The sequence below is a fragment of the Drosophila simulans genome, chromosome 2L (assembly GCF_016746395.2).
Source record: "Drosophila simulans strain w501 chromosome 2L, Prin_Dsim_3.1, whole genome shotgun sequence".
In the NCBI taxonomy this organism is placed as follows: domain Eukaryota; kingdom Metazoa; phylum Arthropoda; class Insecta; order Diptera; family Drosophilidae; genus Drosophila; species Drosophila simulans.
Genome location: NC_052520.2, coordinates 6,824,204 through 6,846,393, shown reverse-complemented (window position 1 = coordinate 6,846,393; position 22,190 = coordinate 6,824,204). Strand labels below are relative to the sequence as shown.

Sequence of the window (22,190 nt, the reverse complement as noted above, 5' to 3'; positions counted from 1 at the left end):
TTGTTGTTGCCGTGCTGGCATTTTTTGGTCCTTGTTGCGCTCAGCAAGTGAGAAAAGCCACAGGAAGAGCCGAGCAGCAGCATCGTCATCCTCATCCTCGTCGGGATCCACATCCACGTCGGCATCAGCATCGGCATCAGCAGCATCCGCACGAGTCCGTCATCGCGGTCGCCGTTCGGTTTCCTCCTTTCCGCTTCGTTCTCTTTGCCACAGGAGCGGCAAAGGAGGAGTACAGGATCACGAAATATGTTTGCCTTATTCGAGAACAACACTTTAATATTTGAAATATATAAAGTTTTTAATAATATTAAAAACATTTTAAACGCACTTTATTGCTTAAGTAAGTTGTTTATGTTTAGAAGTAGCTAATAAGATATGATGGAAATATATTAAATATTTAACGTTGTTTTGTACAACATTTTAACAAATTAATCGTTATCTTTATTAAGTGCTGTTTTCATATTCGGCTTAACTTCCATTAAAATATACGTATACGTAACTGCGTATACGCAATTCCAAAAAAATGACGCATACGCAGTTACGTACACGTAATTTTTCCAATCTGCTTAGCATAAAAGAGGCAACTATTTGTTAACATAATCCTTATAGTTAGGAACTCAAAACTTAGTGTGGCATTACCATAGCTTCTCCTCCAGATGAACCGCTCCTGTTCCAGCGCTCTGTGCCACTCACTGGCATTGTTTTTTGTGTTGTTGGCTCTGTTCCATATTATGGTAGCATAAACATACACACATATACATATATACTCGTACCTTGCCTTTCGTACATAAAGACATTTTTTTGCGTACTTTCCCGGCTGACTGGCGTTTTGTTCTGCATTGCTGTTGTTGCAATTGTCGTCGTAGGAGGTACGAGTCCTCGAAACACTTTGGAGCACCCCTTTTTGTTGATGTTGGCACTGGCAGCTGACGGTGTTGTTGTTGTTATAAGCGGAATTTCTATTTGAAAGGGGTATATCAGATAAGCTGGCAAGCAGGTAACAAGCATGCGATGGCAGAGGTCTTTGTCTAGATTAGCATTAAAAACTTAATATTAAAGATAAGACATGTTTATTACGTAGCTTAAAGTTGCAGCTTGCAAGGAATGCCATACTTTTTGGTTTAATTTATTACGGGGTATGCTGCAGTCGGATTGTTATCCGTGAAATTCCTTTGGGGTTTTGTCGCTCCTTAAGGAGGCGGTATCCTCGATTGTACCTGGGTTTGGTGATTCGGCACCGCTCTTGTTGTGGGTCGCCAGTGCTGAGAGCTGAGATGTTTGCCTTGTTTTTCCACGGGCGACTGTCTGAAGTGCAAATTTGCTTTAATTATTCCACGACAACAACGCCAGCATTTGCAACGGGTTGTGACTCAAATTCAGACACTAGCTTGTGGACCCTCCAGCAGCAGCAGCCCAAACACATCCTTTAGGGTGGACCTCTTAAAGCGTAAAAAAAAAAAAAAAAAATTAAAAAATTGAACTCCTAAAACCACAATAATGTGGCGATAAATAACGAAAGAGGCAGCTTTAGGTATACGATGAAAAATGCCTAAAGAATGTTTGTCTTAACAAGAAGCTTGGTTAGTATGGGCATGTGCACAGGGCGTATGCGTAATATTTTAAGAACATAACTAATAAAAATCGTTTTCGCCCGAAAAATCCACGTAAATTTACTGTTTATTTGGTCAGAAAAAAAAAGAAATATGCAAACACTAATTATTAAAGAAATAAAATAAATAAGTTTGCTTTATCCCCAGACTTAGGTTCACCCAAATGGCCACATCTCAGTGGCTGGCGGTGACAACGACAACAAAACTTACTCAGGCATCGCTTCACCCCGCGCGCAGGACTTACCGTCGCCCACAGACAGGACCTTCGGCGACACTGAGTGACACCTTGTGAGCGGATCACCGCAGTTTCTCGCAGTGCACGACCCAGACATGACACTAGCCGGGCTTCCATCCAACCAACCAGCTAGCCAGCCAACCAATCGAGCTGGCTCCTCTTGGGTGGCTTCGTCGCATTTGATGCTTGACATTGTTGGCAGTCGATATTGGTTGTAATTAGCTTTAATTGAAATTGCTACACTCCCGTCCAGCCAACACGGATATGTATGTAGGTATGTATGTATGTCTGCGCTGGTGTGTGGCACCGTGATTTGGGTTTTAATGGGGGAAATGGGAAAATGTTTGTAATTTTGGCAAAGTTAATTTATGGAGACCCCGCACGAATCCCTGACCCAGCCGCATTTTCATCAGCCACCTCGATGTCATGACGCATTTTATCTGCACTTTGCCACTCAAATAATTAGAGAAGTTTCATGCGAAAAGTTCATACATTTCTGCAATTTTGCGGATTGTTTGAATTGAATTCGATTCGGGCATTTGCCGTTTTGACTGCGAATTGTTATGAGTGCGAAAAACAATATGCAGATAGACAGAAAGTAGGTAAATATATTGCCGGAAATTAGATAAACAAATTTACAATAAATATTAAATGGCAGCAGTGAAATCAATTTTATTGCTATGCCGGCATACCTTTATGCGGGCAATGTCAGAAATATCAAATTAATCTCTGGCTAAAAATAGCAATAATCATTTTAACCAAAATATCAATTGTAAGCACTATTTGCACGATTTCATTATAACATTGTTTTGCCCAAATACCGCATATCATGTACTTATATTGCACTAATCAAAGTTAGTTTACCCAGGTGAATCGCAGTGGAAATCTTTGAGTACGGTTTATGGCGCAGATATCAAAAGGAATACTATTCAGTGTCTGCAAGAGAACACGTTTATCAGTTTTGAGTGTATCGCGCGATTTGTCAGTTGAAATTAGGCAAGTTAAATAAACGAAAATCATCCATTTGGATTTTATGCAAATGGTAAATAAACAAAGTGGCATCTTTATCCGTGTTTATTTACTCCAAATGATTAATCTAATATAATATTTGGGCAAGTATTTAGATATTTAGAGGCTATTTGTATTATTGATACGCATGGCGAGCACTGCAAAGTCAAGTCAATTAGAGCGCCAATTAACTAATTGACTTTTCTACCGCCATGCATTCAAATCCCCTCTAAAGTTCATCAAACGATGGGCAAACACAACGTCGCGACCATATCAATGCGTATTGATTAACGTGGCCATAAAGCCATCAAACGCTTTCGATTTTCGATTGATTGAGCTTCTCAAGACTGCCTAATTAAAGAAAAACCATTCGTTATCTCGGGTCATCAATCATATTTTTTATTGCATACTTTTTCGTGTCACATATAGGGCCATATAAACAATGTATTTTCACATCGCCAAGTACCAGTTATGACATTGCATTCGCCAATGGTAAATTCTCAACTGAATTTATGGCCTGGGAAGCGTTGAGGAAATTATTTTGTTGACCATTTTATTGATCGTACAACTCGAGAGGGCCTTCAGTTCGAGCTCGCGATATAACAGTGCAGTAGCTATATAGTTGGCTAACACCATTGGCTGCCGATCGCCTTGATTTACGCCTCTTCTTCTACCAGAAGAGCAGGCTTTGGGCCACCTTTATTTTCATGTGGGTGGATCACACCAGAAGATAAGACTTACAACCACATAACTTCGGGCAATTCTTCGCGAATCGGAGAGTGAGTAGGTGAATGAGTGAGTGAGTGAGTGCGTGAATGAATGGGTGAGCAAGAGAGCGGTTTCAATTCGATTCGCTTCAATTCTTCCGATCGCGTTTACAGACGTGAGTGTGTGTGTGTGCCTATAAAACGCTGGCAGGAATTTGCAGCGACTTAGTCGTGCTTTTGGCCAGGTTGCGGATCGACTTCGCCTCAGTTTTCGCCTCCGTGGATCGCGTTCTGTGAATATGAAAGTAAAAGTCAACGCAGAACGACTAACTGAGTTCTAATTAGTCGAGAATTGGCGCTATTCCGAGAAAAGTGAAGAAGATTAAAACACGAAGACAACGAAAAGTGACAAAAGTGCCTTCAGATTTGAGACATCAACGAAAGTTGTCTAATTTCCTCCTGGCCGCCGTGTGAATACAAAGTAGGTTTTGCCACTCATTCGCATCTTTCGAGTTCAGTGGCTGTAATAAAGTAAATACTTAAGAAATTTCACATTTCTGGCTGTACGTGTTTTCGAAATGCCAAAGCAGCAGCCAAAACAGTGCAAATGCAAATTACACGCGCTTATGATTAAAACACCCGCTTGCGACTTTGAGCTGTTATTAATTTGGTTCATATATTTCACTTTATTTACGTTTTGCTGCCCATTTGCATATTGACCGAAATTAATGAAATGTGAATGATTTCTTAATGAACTCGAAATGAATGCATAAGAATATTTTATTGCATGAGGAAAATCAATTTGCAGTGCTACCAATTGTATCATCATTTAAATGCTATTAAGCGAACATCTCAAGCGGGTTAACCCTTTAATGTAAGCTGTGAACGAGTTCCAGAACGCATTAATTCCGTATCAGTATCAATAAAATCAATCACAATGCCAAGGAAATGCGCAGTGCGTATAACGGTTGTGCATTGTATATATTATATTATATATTATATACTTTGTAACACAATCAAAGAGACGGTTTCTGCAGTTGGAAAATCTACGTTTCAACTTAGATTCTGTCTAAAGTAGCGAAGGAAGTATACAAAGATATATAGCTTGCTCTACTTTAGATACTTCATATCCCTAAAGATACAAATTTTTTTTTTCACTCTTATGAAGTTGCATAGATCCGAAGTAATATAACTTATATATGACTATGAATTAATATTTAACTTAAATTTTTTTGCTGTGCACTGCAATAGAATAAACAATGAACCAGATGAAATAGTGCCGAAAAACACCTTTATGATACCACTAAATATTACCCAAATGTGTAACCTCTATCCGAAACATCTCGAGTATACCCATCATTTAAGTACATTATTTGTGCGGCTTAGATAAGCAGAGGAAGTCTCACCCAGAGACTTGAGATGATAAAGGAAATACATGCATAATTAAACGAGAAGAGTGATACACGGGCCAAATCTTATCGAATGCCTCGAAAATTGGGCCAATAAACACTTACCACAATTAGCAGTTGTCAATGGGACTAATGACAAAGGCCAAAGCCAGACGAAACGAGTGTAGAACAGCGTGAAGTGGATCCGACTGTGGATTACAGATATTGATAATGTTTTAATAAACAATTCGCGCAATTGAGGCAGATAAACCCCCAGTGGAAAGCACCTGAGACCCAGTGAAATCCAAACTGGGAAGGGGGAGAGGGGGTTGAATTGAAAGCGAAATCGAAATCGAATCTGAAGCCGATTATATAGAAACAACATTCATGGCTGATTGAGATTCGAATCGAGTGGAGTGGGTCTGTTAATGAAACACTCGTAAGTGGAGTAATCACACACATATTTCGCGATCCGATCGCAATCGTGAAACCAATTTAAAAGGGGCACCCGATCCCGTCTGCGTATTTAGCATTCGGAATGGAATCAATCACAATCCACACTTGGCCACACGGTAGTTGGGGTAGTAGGGCAATATCAAGCCAATTAAGTAGTCCGGCGCATTGATAAGGGTTTAACCGCCACCCGACCGCCCCCCTTATCAATACCATACCTAGCCCCTTCGATTTTTATGAGCGACCACCAACTCGAGTGTTTGGTGGATTTTTATTTAGCCTTTCGTCCGATTTGATCTTTATGGCTAAATCTTTTTCGCCATAGCGCCCTTTGCTATCGCCGTCGATTGTCAGATAAGCCGCGAATATATTATATTATATGAATGTTCAACATGCTGCGATCAATCATCGCAAAAGTCTTTTATATTTGCAATAAATTAATGCAAATATACGGCCGTAGATAACTTTCTGAAAGCTCCAACGAAATCCGTCGGCCATAAAAGATTCCAACGATGCCATCTAGCACTTGATAACTTCAATCGAGCGCTATTTAAAGAATATTCCTCAACTTCTTCGAATGTCTCTGCAAAAACCATTTAATTGATCAATTGAACGATTGGACTGGAGCTAAGTGAGAGTTGGAGGACGTCTCCTTTGACGTCAATCTGAAGTTGAGCACCCAGGAACCTATTCATGGTAATAAACTCTGTTTTTATTGGCGCCCAATAAAGAGTGCGACGAATCATTGTGATCATTGGTTTTATCAGAAGAAAACATTTAATAGATATTCTTCAAAATATTCCATGTCATTTCTGGCGATTGCTTAAGTACAAGGAGTAACTTAGCTGAAAATGTGTGTATTTAACCATATTAGCTATTAGTATTTTTATACACATAAACTTTGCACCTTGAAGAACATGTTTCCATGAATCCCAGCTAAAAGCAATTAACAGTCCTACAACTGGCTAATCGCAGCCGGAAAAAGCCCAGCGGAGATTAGCCAAGTGTCCAATATCATCATATCTGCCTCGCCATTGGTCACATGTGACTCCGATTGATAAGAATCCGTGGAAATAGCCGACTGTGTATTCCCTCCATTTGAATTTGATTCAAGTGAATTGTTCTCAAAATTTACACACTCCCCGCACTCAAGTGCTTTGGGGATTAATTGTGTAAGAATGCGCGTACCTTATTATCTCTGCTGATTATCTATTGCTGGGCAGTTCCGTAGACAACGCTCAACTCCGTCAATCGATTAGATTAACACAATGGCTATGGGATAACAGCCGTGCCATTTACAAAAAAAAAAAAAAAGAAAAGAAAAACCAAAGACGAAGCACTGAAATGCGTTTGTCGTCTGACCAGGTTTGAAAGTGAATCACGTCACAGGTAGCTGCTACTAATACGGATACTACTTCTCCAACCAAGCCCATCCACCCAATCCATTGGTTACCTGCCCAATTTCGAAATCGTTGTAAAATGTAAATGTTTTTGCGCCCCAAACCCCTCCCCATCCCCCAATTTTTGGCTATGACCATTGTGCAATGGGTTTTGAAGCGTGCGAGGGAAAACCTTTTGGGCCAAAAACGGCTTGGCACCGCTCGTGCTAAGTAATCCGGCCACCTGACCAGTTCTCCCAATCCGAATCTCCAGCTGGCCAACACAACCGCTCCGGCCAACTGACCCAAGCTAACTAACTGCTTCGAATTTGCTTATGCCCTGGCCAATCCGATCAGGCAAACATGTCACGTAGAATCGTTCCTCGCCGTTGTGTTCATTCGATGGCAATGCAAAATGCTTTTTTTTTGGTGTGGGCGCGCAAATGGGGGTGGGTGCAACCTACGGCAAGGTCAAAGAGCGGCAAAATCGTTGAAAGCCCAGGTTGAATGCAAAAATGACTAACAAGGGTTCAAAGCGAAACTCAAGATATCGCAAGCAATTAGCTAAATTATTAAATCAAAGGGATTGTGTAATTGCAAACGCTTTAATAACGATGAAGTTAAAAACTAAAGTTTATTTAAAATAATACAAAATTGAAATGCATAGTAAGTTAACATCTGAATCTTAACTTGGTAATCACACGAGTTGTTCACCCTACGGATGACCTGTTATCTGGCACATACGATGGCCTATTGATGATGAACACTTACTGTTTTATAGCCAGATATATATTTGTTTATATGTCTTAAAAGCCCAACAGATGACACACGAATGCTAATTAAGCCGCTTTGTTCGCCATTTGTTCGCATGATAGCACGTGACGATAATATACCCATGATATATTGATGATGATGATGAAGTGTCGAAAAGTTTGTCAACTCGGGTCTGTTTGATACCAGACACGCGTCAATTAGAGACCCGAGCCCCCCCAAAAAAAGAAACTAAGTAAAAACTAAATAATCAAAACCAATGGCTTGGCTTTAGATTGAGATCTAAAAGATTGAAAATCGCTGCTGGGGTGACTGTCCCAACTTAAATATTGTCCAAAACAATTTTATCACAGCAAATCACTCCTATCAATAGCAGCACTTTTTGTTGAATCGGCGCTAATTAGAGGTGAAAATTGAAAACACTGAGCGTGGCTGGCCAATTATGCAGTTGTGATTGCAAATAGTCTCTTTCCGTTGCCAACATTTCTGATATCGTCTACCATCTTGCCCCTTTCCGCCCACTTAAGTCTATATTTGGTACTCCAATCAGAGCGTGTGAGTATAGTCAACATGTTGCACATTGTTTAATGATAAAGTTATTGAACTGAATAAGATGTATAAAATCTCATCTCCATTGGTATCTGCCCATCGAATTCAAATCCAATGTGCTCGCATTTTGGACAGATCTGTCACCTGCTATTTGCCGCCAGTTTTTGTGTGAGCCATAAATTAGCGAATTGAATAACGCAAGTTTGGACCAACTTCAGGGGGGGAGGGGGGTTGATGTCAGGGAACAACAATTTAAATCAACATTTTGCCAGGCACAAGCAACATGCCTGTGGCTTTGTTTGATTTCAGCATTCAGCTAACGAACCGCATGACTTGATGTCACATTCTGTTCTCCTCGCCGCCGAACCGCAAAAATAGCAAAAACAACGGAAAGCCCCGAAAAACAAATAATCACCAAATGTATAAAATAATCAAATCAGCCTCATTATTTCGAGACGTCTCGGAAAAAAAAGAAATTAGGTGGGCTGGGGGGAGGGGGGCACATTAAACAGATATTAAGCCCAGCTCACGTGAATTTGTTTAGATAAACGCGTCATAATTGAATGTCAAACAAATGGCTAAAAAACTTCTTGGTCATCAAAGCGGCAACCGACCTGGTTTTTACATATTCATGGCTGGAGATATGGGAGTATCTATCAACCGCATATCATGTGTATCTTTTTGGGGCAGGTGATATAATTAAAGCTAATTGCCGTTAATTTTTATTGAGGTTTTAAGAAGATTTTACACTATTTATTTAATATTTACGTTAGTCTTTAACGTTTTTACAAGTTCACAAGGGCACTGCGAAAAATAAATAAATCAGATAATAACAAAAATATTTTATGTTTAAAATATTTTAAAAGATAATAACGACATATGTTCAGAAAAAATCACGTAATAGATAAAGCAATATATTTTCTGATTATTTGTCTGTTCTCAGAAGGCATACAGTGCGTATACGTAATCTATGAAGTTATTTAATTATGTGCCGTGTTTTAAATTCTTAATCATAAAAAAACCAAAAAAATATTTTTCTCATAACTACTAACAATCGCAATAAAATACAGTTCATTTTTATGGTAGCTTATAAATGAATAAATAAATTAAAGAAAGAGCACAATAATTCTCATAATGAATTATATGACAATGTTAAATATTTTATTAGTTAATTTTCAGAGTAGTTTATAAATAAATAAATGAATTGGAAAAATAGGGCATTAATTCCCACAATTACGCTTTATATCACATTACCTGTCATTTTCCTGGGCTTTGATAAATGGCTGTTTGGCTTTTCAATTAGCGCCTCGCCATTTCGCCCAGTGTAGCCACCAGATGCCTGCAAATGTGTGTGTGTGTGTGCCCTTATGAGTGTGTGTGTCCACCTGGAGTTGGCGGATTGCCACCGAGTGGTAATGAATTTATTTCATTGCTAAACGTCGAACGAGATAGTTGTAAAAACTCGCGAATCGCTTCGAAATAATTTCATACATTTGATTCGCGACGCCGTCAAATGTTTAGTGTAAGCACAAAGGCTACTTACTAATCGAATCATTAAACGATTAACTTATTGTAAACTTCGTTCCGGCAGAGCCATAAGAAGATGACGGCCACGGGTGAGCCAGAAGCTCGCGAGGATCCCTCCGTCGGCGGAGCACCAGCGACCATAACCACACCGACGACCATCATCGCTCCGACCCCGATTCCAGTGCCCAGCGACGTGCCCATGCCCAATTCGAATGGCAGTGGCAATGGGGCTGGCAACCACAGGAGCACCATCGTCATCGAGAGCCAACCCAAGCGGCGGGTCAGCATTATTTCCGATCCCCCCATGATCGGCGGGAATGGAGGTCTCGGCACCGGATACGATAATCCCGCCTATGAGCAAAATCCGAGGCGTAAAATTTCACAGGTGAGTGCTGTTGGCTATATCAATTCATTAACCGCCGGCGATTGCGATCATTCCGCTTGTTGGTTGCATCGTAAAAACGGATTTTCCATGTACTACTGGCCATATAATCGCCTAATGAAATATATATATACATATGTATATGGGCACACGCTTGTGAACCAGCGATAACGTATTGTTATTTAACAAAATTAATCGCGATTTGTATTACCATCGCAGACTTCCACACATTCGCACACGGACATTGGACCGGCGCGAAGGAAGAGCATCCTGAAGGATACCGCTCCCCATGACAACGAAAGTGATCGGGTCTCGACTCACAGCTATGGTAAGTGATGTTGTCCAGGATCGCAGGATTCTTGTCTAGAAAACCAGTTTGTCAGCGAGAGTATTGGTATAATCTAATACCAAATTAGTTACTATGTGGTTATTAGCAATGTATCTGCGGGTTACTATGTGGTTATTAGCTATATATCTGCGGAATACTTAGATATTTCAAAAATATTTCTTATATAGTCTGCGACGTATATTGTCTACACCTCAGTTCTCACGTGTGCTGAGCATTTTCGCTACTAACACGTTTCAAAAACTCAATCATAGGCGTCTCAATGAAGCTTAAAATTCTTCTGCAAACGTGCTAAATTGTAATTTGAGCAAGTGTTATTATATATATTTTATAAATACACGATATATATAAATATTCAACAAAGTATTTCCGACCATTGGCGCCAATTATATATAATAGCACTTAGAGTACATGATATGTATTTTTCCCAAATTTGATAGGAAGTTTCCTATCACTTCGGCGCCTCATTTTCACGGTCCCATTGAAATTTCAACCTGAATTAACCAGTTGAAAAAAAAAATGCAAATATATCAAGTTGAAGCGGTTGTTTGATCGGCGGCTACCGCTCCGATGTCTACCTCATTTTCCAGTCAACATTATCAATTAGCGAGCCGGGGGAAGTGGGCTCTGCCAAATCAAAATATTGTTGCGTAGGTCTTGCCTTTGACGCATTCCCCTTTCGATATAATAATGCCCATAGTTATCACCTAATTAGAGATCCCTCCTGACTGCGAAGATAATATACAGTTTGAGGTCTTGCAAACTGAGTACTAGGTGCTGGCGCACCCAGCCCAATGGCTTGCATCACTCATTGGAACCTTCTTCTCTCGCAGAAAACTATCGACAGAATGCGCTGGACGTGCTCAATGCGAAGTACAATGGCCACCAGATGGGTCAAAACGGAGGCGGCAGCAGCAATGGCGGTGCCAACTACGTCGAGGAGTCCTGGATGTACAACTTCTGCCTCAAGTGCCGCGGCGAGGAGCCATCCGCGTCCTGGGAGCCACCCTTCTGGCAAAAAATATTCCCCTACCCGCTGTGTCCCACATTTAGAACGGTATCGCGCCTAATTTCCATTATTCTGATTGGTAAGTATTTAAATATAATTATAATTATAAATTTATTATAATTGTATTAACTATTTCTTTAATAATAGGTGTCCTTATCTGGGTCACCGCCTTTGTGATCATCGGCGACTCGGCTGCCCCTGGCGGGCAGCTCTTTGGCCTGGTCGTTCTCACTGTGGCCGCCAATTTCGGTGGCTATCTGATATCGCTGACCACCTTGCCACGTCTCATTGGCATGCTCCTGGTGGGCATACTCTTCCAGGTGAGCTCCACATATTTTTATTTCTTATCCTCCCTTAACAATCATTGTTTACAGAATGTAGGCTGGGCCGACATTGATGGTGACTTCTCCAAGGTGACGGCTCATCTGCGCAAATTCGCGCTTACCATAATCCTGACTCGAGCTGGACTCGAAATGGAGCCGGAGGCCTTCAAGAAGGTGTACAAGACGATCCTGAAGCTGGGCATCATACCGTGGTGCGTGGAGGCGGTGGTGATGGCCGTGATGTCGCATTTCCTACTGGATCTGCCCTGGATTTGGGCCTTCCTGCTGGGCTCCATCATTGCCGCAGTGTCACCGGCCGTGGTGGTGCCCTGCCTGTTCCGGCTGCGGACCAAGGGCTATGGCGTGGCCAAGGGTATTCCCACCCTGGTGGTGGCCGTGGCCGGAGTGGACGATGCCCTATCGGTGGCCATATTCGGCATCATCAGCACGGTGATGTTCTCCGACAAGGGACTCGCCTACCAGATCGCTCAGGCACCGGTTTGCATCTTGGGCGGTCTGGGCTTTGGCGTCGTTTGGGGCTCGCTGGCCCGCATCTTCCCGGAGAAGGGGGACGCATATGTGGTGCCATTGCGGACGCTGCTGCTCTTCACCGGCGGACTGATGGCCATTTATGGCAGCGAGGAGCTGGGATTCGAAGGAGCCGGACCCCTGGCTGTGGTCTTCTCGGCCTTCGTTTCGAATCTGTTTTGGTGCAAGGATGGCTGGGATGTGGAGGACAATCCAGTCTCCACCGCCTTCGAGATTTTCTGGATGATCTTCGAGCCAATTCTGTTCGGGCTGACCGGTGCCACCATTAAGATTCGCGAGCTGGACTCACACACGGTGTCTATCGGAGCGGCATGCATTTTCACGGGCGCCATTTTGCGGATTTTTACCACGGCGGGTATTGCGTTCGGAGATCGCCTCAACACCAAGGAGAAGTTCTTTGTGGGACTGTCGTGGATGGCCAAGGCAACGGTGCAGGCGGCTCTCGGTCCGGTGGCCCTGAAGCATCTCGGAGACGACGCCTCCGAGGACGAACGCAACTGGGCGAACATTGTGCAGACGATCTGCGTGTTCAGCATCGTTCTGACCGCTCCGCTGGGAGCGATAATGATCTCGGTGACGGGCACGCAGCTGCTGACCAAGACCAAGCAGCCTCAGGACCTCAGTGGCTGGCGGCGCAGCCACCGGCCATCCATTCGCGATATCAGCATCATCGACGAGGAGGAGGAGCGCGAGGATCCCGAGATACCCGAGGACAAGGAGACGCACGACAACACGCTCAACAACGCCCACATCCCCAGCATTTCCTACACATACAACACATAGTCCCGCTTCCGATTCGCTCCACTTGTTGTGTCAAGAATAATGTTGATTGTTTTCTTATTGTACACTTAGATTAAGCGGATTCTGCATTCCGAATAAATGAGTAAGTTAATGAACTGCGAATTCTTTAACTAAGTTATACAGATTTTTTGAAGATCTTAATGATTATGACTGAAATATCACTTTTAAAAATGTAATAATAGATTTCTTTATGACAGTATAAGAGTACACAACGTTTTACATTTGGAGAAATCTCTTCTCCCATAATTATAGATACTTTTGCACCGGCTCGCCTAAAATAGTTTCTAGCTCCTGTACTGCAGTCCGGGTGTTCTTCTCCACACGCTGGTGCTCGTCCTCCAGGAGCTCAGCGATGAATGGAACTGTCTCCGGCAACAGTGTGGCATAGGATTCACCCAGTTTGCGCGCGATAGCCACACAGCTGTTGAATGCCAGAATCCGCACTTCGGGAGTGGGTGTGCGTGTCTTTAGGAGCACTTGGCTGTTGAGCTGCTTCCACATCACATCGTTGGTGGCCACCGCAAACTGGGCAATGCAGTTACTGAGAACTTGCTGCAGCGACTCATTCCCCAGAACTAGATCGTTTTCTAATTGGTTGACCAGCGGTGGCATCAACACGTTGAAGCGGTGCTCATTGATGAAGTCCTCGTTGCAGTACAAGAACACATGATGCAGAGTGTTCAGTATTGCCATTAACAGGTCCACATCATCTTCCCTTTCCTCGACTTCGAACTCGGGGCGGATTGAGTTGTGCTCCGTCAGCAAGCGCGAAGAGTCTTCCACGAAATCGCTGGCAAATAGCACGAACAAAGATTTTAGAGCTTCGGCGATCCGGTTGGTCAGCAGGAAGTAGGTGAGACGCGTTTCCCGAGAGGTACTCTCCAGTGCCCACTTATGTACCCGAGAGTACATGGGACGGAAACTGGTCTCGGACAACTTTAGGATCCACGTCACAAAGGTCTCGGTTATGGAAGACTCTACATCCGAAACCAATTGCCTCTGCAATCCTAGTCCACGCACTTGCAGCCGGAAGTTGAGTGCTTGCAGGAATAGCTCGCTTAGGGGATCCTGAACCGGTTGCAATTGAGCGGCTGAATTGTGTCGGACGCTCTGCAGCAGCAGCTGCTGCATGAGATGTCCTAGCTCGTCGTACGTTTGCTGCTCTAATAGGCTGGAGAACGCCTTGGCGCAACTGGGCACAAGAATGCGCACCTCGACGCCCTGGGCAACTGCACTCCAAACCTCCGCCAGTTTCTGCTTAAGCACCTGTGTGCGTTTATCCTGCAGCAGCTGTGGATTTTCCAGTTGCACAGAAAGGCGCGCCAAGCCTCCGATAATGTCCACCAAGTAGGGTCCCAAGAAAAGCGGCAACGCCTTGAAGAGCTTGTGGAGTGCTACAATAGAATAGTTGGAACATTAGTTGAGAAATATATTTCCAAATGAATTTGTTCGGATCATACCTGTGACAAGGGTGGAACAGACGTAATCTGGACCTTGTTTAAGGGAAGCCATTTGTTGAACCTGTTCCTTCAGTAACTCTGTAAGTTGGGGAGCGAACTTGGGCAATTGGGCCAAGGCGTGGGCCTTAAGACTTGCACAGATTTCGACGAGGGTCAGCACCACATTGCCCACTACCGCCTTGGGCACGTTTGCACGTCGTTTGGTGATCTTGGTCAAGGTGGCTAAAAGAGAGCGGCACTCCTCGATGTAGTCGCGTCCGTGATGGAGGGCCAACAACTGTAGGGCATGCAACGCAGTCTGTTGAAGCTTCGCCTGCTGCGCACTGTTGGAACTGCCCTCCAGAATACCGTCGATAATCTCTTGCAAAGGAGCAAAAAGCACTCCAAAGTGTTCAGCGGGGGATTGCTGGAAGTAATCGCTCGTTGGACTTAGCTTGGTCACCAACAAGTCCATCACCTTAATGCGCACATACACATGATCATGTTTCAGTAGCTCGGTTATCACACTGAGGAAATGTTGCGGTGCCAAAAGACCGATGGCGTTATCCAAGACATCGTGTGCATGGTTAGCTAGCACGCGCCAGAACTTCTCCAAAGAAGGCGTTTCGGAGGCTGCTTCCAATGCTCCATTAAGTACGCCCACATACGCGAGTGTCTTTAGGATAAATTCCTGATAATACGGAAGTAGCTCGCTGGGATCAGGACGCTTCATCTTCTTCTCCCATTCGTTGCAGCTGCTAATTCCAGAAAGGAAGTCCATGATGAGGTACTTATAGTGCCGCAGTTGCTTAAACGTCCGGGTCCGAACATCAAAGAGCTGTTGTTCCGCGATAAGCGCAGAGGAGCCTGAGCCACCCGAAGTACTGCTTTTGGTTGCCGGCAACTTGGCCAGGTAATCCAATAAACGGATGCAGGTCTGAATTGCGACCGTCGGATCTTCGAACATCAACGTCAGTTCACGAGCAAAGTCCAGACGCGACTTGTCTGTGGACACCTTTTGCGGAACTTGCTCCAGAAGCACTTGAGACTCAAAGATAATGCACAAGAACTGCCAGAGGTGCTTCTTGGGCTCCAGAACTCGGAACAGGGTAGCATACAATGGTAATCTCCGATGGATCGGCACGTCCGTGCAAATATCAGCAAACACCTTAAGCACGGGTATAACCAGCTCATTATTTCCGGTATTCAGAAGCAGAATTGGTATAATCGACTCCACCACATTGTGAATTATATGCAGGCTAAAGGCATCGTCGTGTCGCGCCACCGTGGATCCAACGAAAGTAAAGATTTCGACGATTTTGTGAAGAACTTGTTGCGGATACATGCCAGCACAGTGAGTCAGGAAAAGCAGCGCATGCTGCTGGGTCTGCGGATTGCGGGTATTCCTCAAGGATTGCACCACCAACTCGATGCGGAAGCTAGATTCAGGCATAGCCTTAACGAGCTGCACACCGGCCGACTGTGCCGTCTGACAGCAGTGCAGCAAGCTCGAGAGAATAAGCTGCTTGGGATACTCAGCGGCACTATGCTCTTCCATCGCAAGACAGGCCTGTAGAAGTTCGAAGAGCGGTGGTATCAGCAGCTCCGCTCCAACCAGCTGTTTCTTGTGCTCCAACAGCTCGAGAAGAGTCATTCCTTCCTTCCAGGATGGGCTGGTCAAATTCAGTTGGGTTGCCTGTACTGATCGTCGTTTGACTGGTTGTTTCTTCTGCACCTTGGTGTTGGCCATCTCCAAGAGGATCGGCACGAGTGGCTGGCAATCCAAACGGCAGCGCTTCAGCAAACGATGGCCAGCCAAGAATATGCTGTCATTGTCCGAATTGGTAGCCGACTCTACTATCAGCTTGATGAGAGCAATCTTGTGCTTGGCATGCATTTGCTCAAAGGTCTCCGGCGTGAGGCTGTTTAGCAGGACGCAGGGAAGAGGCTGTAGCTTCTGTTCAAGTTCGACATAGGTGTCATACTGGGCGAAGCTGTCCTCAAACAATTTCCAAGCCAGATCCTTTCGCAGCAACACATTCACCGCAATACGCCCCTCAAACTTCTCTATTACCGACTTGTAGATTTCACTATGTGGCCATGGCAGCCGTTTTATATGCTTGTTGTCTTCTCCCGCAGTTATCTTCTTCAGGGAGTCAAGACCCAGCGGCAGCAAATCGTTTAAGAAATTCTCATCGTTGACGTGCTTCAGGGCCGCAAGCAAAGACGCCGTACAAATGGGAGACTGCTCCAGATCGGCGGTCAAAGCTAAAATAGATCGTTTCAGTTTTGACAGCACGAGTCTTTCCTTGGCAGTGGCATTCTCTGGCTCCAGAATGGTGTATAGAATCAGGGCATATTGTTCGTGATCCATGCTCAACTCACTCTTCCGCTGCAGCAACGATCGCACCAATTGCTCCACATGGCTCACCAGCTTGCGATTACTGATTAACTGCAGAGTGTTAATGGCCTGCACTCGCAGAGTTTGTAAGGGAGATCCACAGGCGTTGGCCACCCGCAGCACATGAACCAGGCTGCAGTCTATTTGGGATTTCGGGTTGGACAGCACCGCTTCCAGAATAATAAATCCTTGCAACCGGAACACGGCATAGTCAGAGTCTCGAGGCCACAGTTCTGGCAGTCGCTCGAACACATAGAAGTTTGATAGCACATCCAATCTGTCTTGAGCTTCAGGCAGGATTAGTTGCAAACTTTGCTGCAGGGCTCGTGTCCACTCCTGACGCTCTGGCTGATCAGCTTTTTCCGAAAACACTTGGGCGCATATTATTTCCAGCAGGCGCAGACAGAGGCGAAGCTCATCGGTCATCTGATTCCAAGGAGTGGAAGCTAGAGCTGTCCATTTGGTGTTCTTAACCAAAGTCAATAGGAAATCAACATACAATTGTAGAGGAGCACAATTCTGTGTGTTTTGACTACCGTTGACGACACGGAACTGGAGGCGCCGGCTATAAAGTCCGATTTTCTCCAACATGTGAAGGCTTTCCCGAGGTTGTAGTTCCCTCTTGGCGTAGGCAGTCAGCAGGAGTAACAGGTGCGTCAGCTGGGAGGCTTTCTGAATGTACGACTCACCGCCATGATCTTCTACGCTTTGGAGCAACGCACGTTCCTGACTACTCAGTTCCTGATTGCTGCTCGCTATGATGTCCAGGAAGTGTTGACGGTGCTCGCCGACATTAAAGTCGCTGAATTTGTTGCTCACTTTAAGATCTGCCAAAAACGGAACTTTACTGACAAAATCACTGCCAAGTAGAATAAGCAGAGCCTTGTGCTGGTGTTCAGCTATTGCTTCGCCAGGAAAGAGAAGCGGCATCAGCGCTAATAGCACCAAATTTGTGTCATAGCTTCCGCTCACCAGGGCAGAGGTCAAGTGACGAACAGCGCGGGGAACCACAGGTTGCCATTCTTCATCCTTTTCGGACTGAGCACGATACAGCAGACGACATAGGGTTTGAGCCAGAGGCAACGGACCCAACATCTCGGCGAGCTCCTCGGTAGGCAATGATAGCATGGTGGAGACCACAGCACCGCTATCATCATTTATCCTATCGGGGAGACATTCCTGCAAAAGCTTAACGCTTCTCTCCCGCTTTTTAGACACATTCAAATTCTGGAGTAGTTTCTGCACAGCACTAAGTCGCCAGTCAGCGCTGTAGTGATAGAGTTTTTCGTATGCGTGCTTCGCTTTTTCATCAGTAGTGTTGAGACGGAAGCCTAAGAACGAATAAAACATATTAAATATAATAAAAATATAAATAATATTATTTTTTACTTACCCAAAGCCAACTTTAAAGCCTTCTGGCGATTGCTTGTGGAGGATTTTGATCTCAAGGCCTCTTTAACGCTCAGATCAAAAGCTTCTGGATAGCGTCTCTCCAGTTTTTCGAGGTAAGTGGAATACCAGGTTTGGAACGTGGTCTTTTCCGTCTCGATCTCATCATCCGAATCAATTACGATGGTATCGTCATCGTCGTTTGAGTTGGTTTCCATGGGCTCTGGTGCATCGATCGCAATCTCTACATAAGTATCCAAAAAGCAACTGAAATGGGTAAAGTATGTTAATTGGATCGGAGCAGTTGAAATCGTTTTAAATTTAAGTGTATAAATACTTTTTTCTATTACTTTCGATAGATACTTCTAGTACTCACTTGATCAGTTGCTGAGCAGTCGGCTTTGGCATTGGCACCTCTGACAGGAGGTTGTCCAAGAACAGTTTGCATGAGCTGGAAGAGGCGTCATCCTCCCGAATGGCGGCCACGGCGCCCGTCATGAGTGGCATGCAGATAGACTGGATGGCGATGTTACCCTTGGCCAGTGAGGACAGAGTGGAGATGAGCCACTTCTTCCCAACCAGATTGAGTATGGTTTCCGGCTTAAAGTGCGGTAATGCGGCCTGCTGTTTGCCATAAATACAGACAAGGAGGAGCAGCGACTCACTGTAAAGCCTCTCAAACGGGCAGTTGGCCACGCGTTCCAGCAGGGCGTTGCACACCTTGCTCTTGAGCTTGGTGCGGGAAACAAGCTGAGCAACGATCACATAGGCGGCTGCCATAAAGTCGATGTTATCGGAAACCAGCCCACGAAGCAGCGACTCTAGAATAGTGGTGATGTGCCAGTCCTGCAGTGGTTTTGCCGATTGCAGGGCGCCAACTACGACGGTGGCATAGAAGTTGATCTGGGCTTGTAGTTGGTGGGCTCGAGGACCAAGTTCCTTGACCGCCTTCTGGGTACTTTGGCAGATGAAGCCGAGGAAGGCGGGATTGCTGGCGGCTCTGTTAACAATAGTAGTCTTGGCCAGCGGAACGCCAGGACGCTGCAACGGGCGCAGCCAGTACCAGTCTCCATCCGATGACCGGAGCCTCATGGTCTTAAGGATCTGGACAAATATCATAGTCTCGTGATAGGGCAGAATCAGGGCCATAACTTCTCTCCGGTTATACTCGTGAACCTGGAATCGTCGCAACAACCATTCGAAGGCCATGTGTGCGGGTCGGAGCAGAAGGTACGGCGAAAGCAGGCGCAAAAACTTGGCAATGGCCGCGTCCAGCATCTTGTTAATCTCCGGCAGCTCCACGGATCGCTCCAGGGTCAATGTGGCCTCATCGAACAACGTCAGCTGGAACTCCTTGAAGGCCGGATTAAAGTCGGTCAGCTCCTGCAGTCCCGTCAACCCGATCTCATAGATGGACCGCCGCTCCTTGGTGGCCGCCTCCTTGGGATCGAAGAGTATGGAGGCGCGACTTCGTGCATCTGCCAAAGTCACCGACGACTGCGGCGCAGCCAATTTCTGCAGCTGCTGTGCCAACGCAGTACTCATCTTGGATGGTCGTTTCTTCTCAAGTTAATTAAAGGTAAAAACGGAGAATAATAAACGTGCGGCAACCGCACTCCACACGTGTTTTGTTGGTGTGGCCAGTGATCTCTTGGATGAACAAGTAGGCGCATGGCAAAAACCGCGCATTAACGTTAGCAAAGACACAAACCGGTGTATACCACAGCTGATTTTAAACATTTTGTGTTTGAATTTCTTTATAAGTGCAATCAACAATAATAATAAAATATTTACCATGATATTTTTAAGCCTAAGATATTAGGGCTGCCTTTGAAGACTGTCATAATGATATATAATAACAAATTCGTACACGTTAGACAACAGGAATCACTTTCCCCCAAATATAATTATAACAACTATAGTTTTAAAAATGATTTATATATTTTGCATGTGTAAAAAATACTTAATCTCGCAGAGGTACAGAATTCCGACAAACCTTACATGAAACGATTTAAAAACATATATAAGAATGTACGTGATGAAATGGAACTTAATGCGATGGACATAATACAGAATTAATGAGATTTGAAAAAATCGAATACTAATTGTAATAGTTAAAAGCCTATGATAAAGCTAAAAGCAGAGCCGCTTGAGCGAGTTCTTCCTTGTGATTTTCGGATCACGGCTCTGGGCACGTTGTGGCGGCGTCAGTCGCTCCCGTGGCATCATCAGTTTGGATGGTGTGTCCAGCTCTGTGACCAGGCAACGCTCGCCGGGATGCGACTTGGACAGACAGTTGACGCAGAACCGGAACTGGCAGATGACACTGGTGCATTCGGCGAAGTTGTATGGCGGTCCTTGCGGTGAACTCTTGACCTCGTCAAGATCTAGGGACAGGAAGCGTTTGAGAGGCGGACCCGTCATGCAGGGGAATGTGCTGGTTGTACGTCCAATAGGCAGGGTCTGCGACAATAGGTTTTCGACACCCTTGGCCGCCTCGCTTATGAAAACCCGGCTGCCTCGTCCGCATCGCGGACACTTGACGCGCTGCGTTTGCTCGCGCAGAACCCTTCCGGCATCCACGTCCATCAGGTGGATGCTCGAGTTGCCCGAGTCCATTAGCGAGGCGGCGCTGTTGGCCAGGCTGCTATGGTTCGAGGTCTGCAATGGCACTGTGTGGTTTGCCTTGGGCACATGGCTGCACCGCTTGGGCACGTGAGGATTCTCTTTGGTAAGGTTCAACTTGAGTCGGTGGTTCTGCAGGCGCTCCAAGTCGCGCTGGCTGCGATAAACGGCCTGCTTCCAGGCCGGCGACACCTTGGTCATCACGTCCAGCGTGTGGGCACCCACATGACGCAGTATGCACTCCAGTGCCGGAAGCTCTTGCGCCAGCTTGGCCACTATGTCAAGCTTTTCGACACCTCCGTAGAAGCGATTCTTGGGCGGTTCTTCTATGTGGGGGAAGAGCAGCTTCTTGGACTTCTTGGGGCTACTGTGTGGCGATTGAAAGTGTTTCTTGCGCCGCTTGGGCAGACTATGCTCATCCTGCAGACGCGGAGTCATAGAGAAAGGCTCCTCCTCCGCGGAAATTTTCTTTTGGGGCTGTGTTCTGGGATAGGGCTTGCCCCAGTGAAGGTCCTGCTCCTGGTGGCTACTGGGCGTGTTCAGCCCCCGAAAGAATGTAGGGGTATTCGATGCATTGCGACAATTTTCACCCTCAGCGTCCTCCAACAAAAATGGCGTCTCCGCGGTGGAATTGTGCAGGGCCAGGAAGGATGTGTAGCCGGACTCGTTCATCTCCGACTCGAAGGACGATCCGCGGCTGGGGCTCTTCTTGCGCAACGCCGCGCGCCGATAATAGGCGCTCATCTTGACCGAATTTTAAACTTTCGAATTGTTATGCTTTTCGCATCGGTTGATTGTTTTTGGGTACGGATTAGTGTGACCGCCCCTATAAAATACCAACTGGCTACTAACTACATACCAGTTTATTGTCGGGTCAACTCAGAATGCTACGTATCGCGTTGCCAACCATCTGAAATTCAATATCGTGATTATTAAATTATTATTATTTAAACTTGTGGATTAAAAGATGCCACTTAATCGGATTGTCGGAATCTGACAGTTATTCATAGACTCCTATTAACACAAGCAAATTCAGGCATTCATAAACATGTCTCTAAAATTTCAAACTGTACAACATTTTAGGTTCAGGAAAATGATAGCGAGTGTGTACACACTTCCATTTTAGCGAGTACACACTCCAAAGCTAGCGAAGACGCACTTGCGACTAATGCGCTCGAAAAAAGAAACAAAATAAAGAAAAATAGTGTTAATGAATAAATCAGTTAAATACGTTAAATACACCAAGAGCTCGACCTCAAATTAATTATATTTTCTTGCCTTAGGCCATAAGTATAAAAT

At 45.0% G+C, this 22,190-nt stretch overlaps 3 protein-coding genes and 1 long non-coding RNA gene across 7 annotated transcripts; 1 reads left to right on the top strand and 3 right to left on the bottom strand.

The window, feature by feature from the left end:
- Positions 1 to 389: 389 nt before the first annotated feature.
- LOC27208560 lies at positions 390 to 7,215 on the bottom strand. 3 transcript variants are annotated; one of them, XR_006542194.1, is made up of 4 exons: positions 5,236 to 5,921; positions 5,075 to 5,157; positions 774 to 1,439; positions 390 to 719 (listed from the first exon to the last, which is right to left on the bottom strand). It is a non-coding gene; the product is annotated as an uncharacterized LOC27208560 (long non-coding RNA). The 3 variants fall into 3 exon arrangements; XR_006542193.1 differs by lacking the exon at positions 5,236 to 5,921 and adding an exon at positions 6,974 to 7,215 and having other exon boundaries at positions 392 to 719; XR_001600931.3 differs by having other exon boundaries at positions 5,075 to 5,921.
- Positions 3,776 to 13,132, top strand: LOC6731274 (sodium/hydrogen exchanger 9B2). 2 transcript variants are annotated; one of them, XM_016178834.3, is made up of 6 exons: positions 3,776 to 4,041; positions 9,692 to 10,012; positions 10,229 to 10,337; positions 11,189 to 11,443; positions 11,512 to 11,684; positions 11,739 to 13,132. In XM_016178834.3, exons 2-6 carry the CDS (start codon positions 9,704 to 9,706, stop codon positions 13,017 to 13,019), a joined length of 2,127 nt encoding a protein of 708 aa, XP_016023842.1. In that variant the 5' UTR covers positions 3,776 to 4,041; positions 9,692 to 9,703; the 3' UTR covers positions 13,020 to 13,132. The 2 variants fall into 2 exon arrangements, with proteins under 2 accessions (XP_016023842.1, XP_016023843.1); XM_016178835.3 differs by lacking the exon at positions 3,776 to 4,041 and adding an exon at positions 9,482 to 9,622.
- Positions 13,133 to 13,199: 67 nt separating this feature from the next.
- LOC6731278 (HEAT repeat-containing protein 1 homolog) lies at positions 13,200 to 19,952 on the bottom strand. The gene is made up of 4 exons (XM_016179682.3): positions 18,643 to 19,952; positions 18,271 to 18,533; positions 14,498 to 18,208; positions 13,200 to 14,431 (listed from the first exon to the last, which is right to left on the bottom strand). Exons 1-4 carry the CDS (start codon positions 19,809 to 19,811, stop codon positions 13,284 to 13,286), a joined length of 6,291 nt encoding a protein of 2,096 aa, XP_016023841.1. The 5' UTR covers positions 19,812 to 19,952; the 3' UTR covers positions 13,200 to 13,283.
- Positions 19,953 to 20,183: 231 nt separating this feature from the next.
- On the bottom strand, positions 20,184 to 21,761 carry LOC6731277. The gene has a single exon (XM_002078398.4). It carries the CDS (start codon positions 21,633 to 21,635, stop codon positions 20,400 to 20,402), a length of 1,236 nt encoding a protein of 411 aa, XP_002078434.1. The 5' UTR covers positions 21,636 to 21,761; the 3' UTR covers positions 20,184 to 20,399.
- Positions 21,762 to 22,190: the final 429 nt, after the last annotated feature.